General features: G+C 40.0%; 1 protein-coding gene across 1 annotated transcript; it reads right to left on the reverse strand.

The window, feature by feature from the left end:
• Nucleotides 1–984: 984 nt before the first annotated feature.
• LOC121572596 lies at nucleotides 985–3,150 on the reverse strand. The gene is made up of 5 exons (XM_041884634.2): nucleotides 2,756–3,150; nucleotides 2,197–2,547; nucleotides 1,875–2,006; nucleotides 1,611–1,645; nucleotides 985–1,227 (listed from the first exon to the last, which is right to left on the reverse strand). Exons 1-5 carry the CDS (start codon nucleotides 3,123–3,125, stop codon nucleotides 1,087–1,089), a joined length of 1,029 nt encoding a protein of 342 aa, XP_041740568.2. The 5' UTR covers nucleotides 3,126–3,150; the 3' UTR covers nucleotides 985–1,086.
• Between the last annotated feature and the right edge of the window lie 1,521 nt (nucleotides 3,151–4,671).

Raw genomic sequence — 4,671 nt, forward strand, 5'->3', positions numbered from 1 at the left:
AGCATTCTTTGTCCTCCAAACACGATGAGTTGAGTTTTTACCAAAAAGTTCTATTTTGGTTTCATCTGACCATATGACATTCTCCCCAATCCTCTTCTGGATCATCCAAATGCACTCTAGCAAACTTCAGACGGGCCTGGACATGTACTGGCTTAAGCAGGGGGGACACGTCTGGCACTGCAGGATTTGAGTCCCTGGCGGCGTAGTGTGTTACTGATGGTAGGCTTTGTTACTTTGGTCCCAGCTCTCTGCAGGTCATTCACTAGGTCCCCCCCGTGTGGTTCTGGGATTTTTGCTCACCGTTCTTGTGATCATTTTGACCCCACGGGGTGAGATCTTGCGTGGAGCCCCAGATCGAGGGAGATTATCAGTGGTCTTGTATGTCTTCCATTTCCTAATAATTGCTCCCACAGTTGATTTCTTCAAACCAAGCTGTTTACCTATTGCAGATTCAGTCTTCCCAGCCTGGTGCAGGTCTACAATTTTGTTTCTGGTGTCCTTTGACAGCTCTTTGGTCTTGGCCATAGTGGAGTTTGGAGTGTGACTGTTTGAGGTTGTGGACAGGTGTCTTTTATACTGATAACAAGTTCAAACAGGTGCCATTAATACAGGTAACGAGTGGAGGACAGAGGAGCCTCTTAAAGAAGAAGTTACAGGTCTGTGAGAGCCAGAAATCCTGCTTGTTTGTAGGTGACCAAATACTTATTTTCCACCATAATTTGCAAATAAATTCATTAAAATCCTACAATGTGATTTTCTGGAAAAAAAAATCTCAATTTGTCTGTCATAGTTGACGTGTACCTATGATGCAAATTACAGGCCTCTCTCATCTTTTTAAGTGGGAGAACTTGCACAATTGGTGGCTGACTAAATACTTTTTTTCCCCACTGTACATAATGATCCTGTAATGTCTTAAATAGCCATTTAACTGTATGTACATCTAACATACAGACAATGTTAAAATTACATTTTTTTTGTTGCATTGTAAATTCCATACTAATTTAAATTACTAAAAGCTGTTTCATTAGGCTACAAATAGTTAAAAAAAAGTTATTCTTCATGTCTTTGTGACAGTGGTGATATCATTCACTGCTGCTGCAGGTGCCTGACATCAGAGTACACTGCATCCTCTCTGCTGGTCTTCTCTCTTGCTCTTCTAGAGGAGGAGGAGTTCTTCTTGGGGGTGAAACTCACAGCTGCATAGTTCAATACGTCACTGTCTTGATTCTGTGTGAGAGAGGTGGAGCCATAGCAATACATTAAATTGGTCACATCTACTAAAATACATTATGATGATAGCATGATCTACTATATAATGTTTATATTCTCCTGTGGAAGAAAACACTACAAAAGACATGACTGTTCAGACTGTACACCCACTACAATGACCTGACAGTCAGTGGAACAGTGACAGACAGAAGTTCCATGGGAAAATTAACAACGATCACAATGATCAGAAGACTGCATCTAGTAGAGTGACCTATTACTTCCAATAAAGCTTAATGACATACAAAGCACAAACAGTTGAATACTAGCCGTAAGGAAAGGTAAATGGCAGTTTCTTGTAAAAACTGAAAATATACTGTGTTTATAAATGTTGACAAATGTACCTGATTGCCCTGGGATGTTGGGACATCTGTCCTCCCTTCAAAGAGATTGAAATAGAGGAAGGCCACCTATTATTTTTTATGACAATCTATCTCTTTTTAACCTCATGTAGTTAATTAACAATGCTTATACTTTGGTTATTTAACTGATATTTATAGAATGTACATCGCATAGAGATACAAGAAACATTAGATACATCAGCTATAACGTTAGATACATCAGCTATAACATTAGATACATTGGATACATTAGAGATAAAGTACTACCTCTGCTATCTCTGTTCTGAGTCTTGCACAGCGCCCAGACAAGTAGAAGGGTCACTATCCCCAGAATGATGTTGGAGACGACCAAGGCCAGAACAGTTGGACTCAGATCAAATGGAGGATCATGCTCTGGAACTGTGGAAAGGATATCAGGGAATTCATATTGTATTCATGAGCGCTTAGGAAGATCATCAAACAATAAAATATGGCATCAAATGCTATTTGTGTTATTGTATAGCTTGTTGAGACAAATGTATATGATCATTTGGAGGTAGTCCATTTGCATAAATATACAGGGGATATTTACAGATTAAATGGGATTTACCTTGAATGTCCAGCTTGGTCCCGTTCCCAAATAGTATCTCCCAACATGAGGCCACAGCACAGTAATAAGTCCCAGCATCAGAGAGGCTGAGGTTCCTCTTGTGGAGGTTGTAGACACAGCTCTGTGTAGGAGACCCAGCCTCAGGGCTTTTCTCACACTGATCACGCCTGTCTCCATCGGTGTAAAATATTCCTGGAAGGGATTCTCCTGAGCCGTGTCTGAACCAATAGACACTGTGTTCTCCTACACAGGTCTCAGTGTATATTGTACAGTTCAGAGTCACAGAGTCTCCTGGGAGGACTGACTCAGACACAGGCTGCTGGAGCACAGACATGTTTCTGGACCCTGATCCTGACAAGAAGGTTTATAAGTCAGTAAATCTGTTCTCTATGTTGTGTCCCAACTTAACAATGTTGAAATCATACACAGTAATATCTGATGATGCAAACAGAGCATAATTAAACCATTGTATCCGAAACGTAATGTGGAAAAGCCCTCAAGATTATAGTTGCAGAACATTAGTTACTATTTCCTTTCATTCAAAATTCAGATGTTGTACCTTTCACAATGAGAATGGCTCCTTCTTCAAACATCACCTGGTTGGCATAAGAGTTCCCACAGTAATATGTGGCTGAATCAGAGTGCTGCAAGTCTGAGATCTTTAGGTGATTCATTCCTTCACCGCTTTGCACTGAGAAGCGAGTGTTACCCTTAAACTCATGGTAAAATGTTGCATTCTTGTTATACTTGTAAAAGACTGATAAAATTTGAAGATTGTCACCCATTGTTTGCTTGTACCACATAAAGTACAGTGCCAGGTTGCCTTTATAGAAGCAGTGCAAAGTCACTGTCTCTCCTACATTGGCTGTAACAAGAGGAATTTCCAAGGATTGTACAGCAGCTAGAATACACACAGAGACATCATCCATTACTTACACAAGTCCTTTATATACAAAAAATATAAATCCATGAATTGCATCAATATAGTAACTTAGAGTACATCCCTTAAGCAGAGAAATATAGAAGTTGGAATTACCCATCTCTACAAGAAGTGCCAGTTTTAGACACAGTGCGATCATCTTTGAAGTTGTCCTCTTCACAACCTGTGTCTTGAGTGGAAAAAGTCCACCCATGTAGACAACACTTCATCTATGGGGTTATTGGTGATTGGTCGAACTGGACGCATCATTTTTGTTAACACCTTCTTCAGCCAACCATGGTCTTCGTAACTGAAAATCACTCATATAATCCATGCAAAATCAACCAATGCTTACTGTATAGGATATTTTCTAGAGGGTGGATGAAGCATACACACTTTGTTGTGTCTAGATGATAATTGATTATTTTGTTAACATTGTATAGCTTTCTTTTTAGGTACCAGCTGAATCAAAGTTGTCCAATACTCAGGCATGGCGTACAGAGAATATATGAATATCCTTCAGTAAAGTGGGTTAAAAGTATAATGTTATCTGGTAAGTATTCAGTACATTTTCAAGCATACATTGCACATACATGTACCTGTATGCTCTTGGTGTCAAACTCAGTTGTGTGCCTTATAAATTTACCTCCAGCCCATGCAACAGTTACAGACAGTACTCCTGATGACCTATAGGAGGACTGTTATACATAGAACATATCCTGATATGTGGGGTGAACAGGGGTGGAGCATTACTGTGAGGATATGTGGGGGAAACACCTACAGAGTGAAAGTCAGTCTTATCCCTGTCATTCATGTACTAACTCAAGTGTAGGCTACTAGTTGAGCGTTTAGTAGGGGTGTACCTCGGGGGGCAGGCCTCTTGGCTGTAGCCTAGCATACATTGATACAAGTTCTACTTTAAACTCTGTAAACAAATGATTGTAGTTTGAACTAATTAAACCTATGATCTTGTGACAAGATACAGGCTACATGGCATACAGTATATAAGTGGACTGCGTTGCTAATTGTCTTGGTTGTGAACAACAATGAAAGAATGAGAGAAAACAGAGTGACACCACATAGACATCCTGCTGAAAACCACATAGAGACAAAGGGTATGTAAAAGGCAAGCAGGCCTGTCCAAAGCGTAGAGACAGCCTTGTTTTGTGCTCACAGCAGACCACAGTGTGGAGGTACCTGTGAACATCTCACTGTGCGGGTGCAAGCATGGGTGGGTTTAGCATTTATCAGTAGGTTGGGTCTGCAGAAGCCCTCTGCACACATTCATACAGACATACTCTATGTACAGAACACAAGAGAAGGAACAAGTCTATTTTAGTCAGTAACAGTTAAATGGATATTTATTAATGCTAAAAGAAGCAACATATACAGGGATTTCAGAAGAGCAATTTAATCAATTGATATACAAGGTCACAGGTCATTGATTTTAAAAATGCAATATGAAACATTTACGTCATTTAGCAGACGCTCTTATCCAGAGCGACTTACAGGAGCAATTTGGGTTAAGTGCCTTGTTTAAGGGCACATCTACAGAT

This window comes from Coregonus clupeaformis, chromosome 16 (genome assembly GCF_020615455.1).
Source record: "Coregonus clupeaformis isolate EN_2021a chromosome 16, ASM2061545v1, whole genome shotgun sequence".
Lineage (NCBI taxonomy): Eukaryota > Metazoa > Chordata > Actinopteri > Salmoniformes > Salmonidae > Coregonus > Coregonus clupeaformis.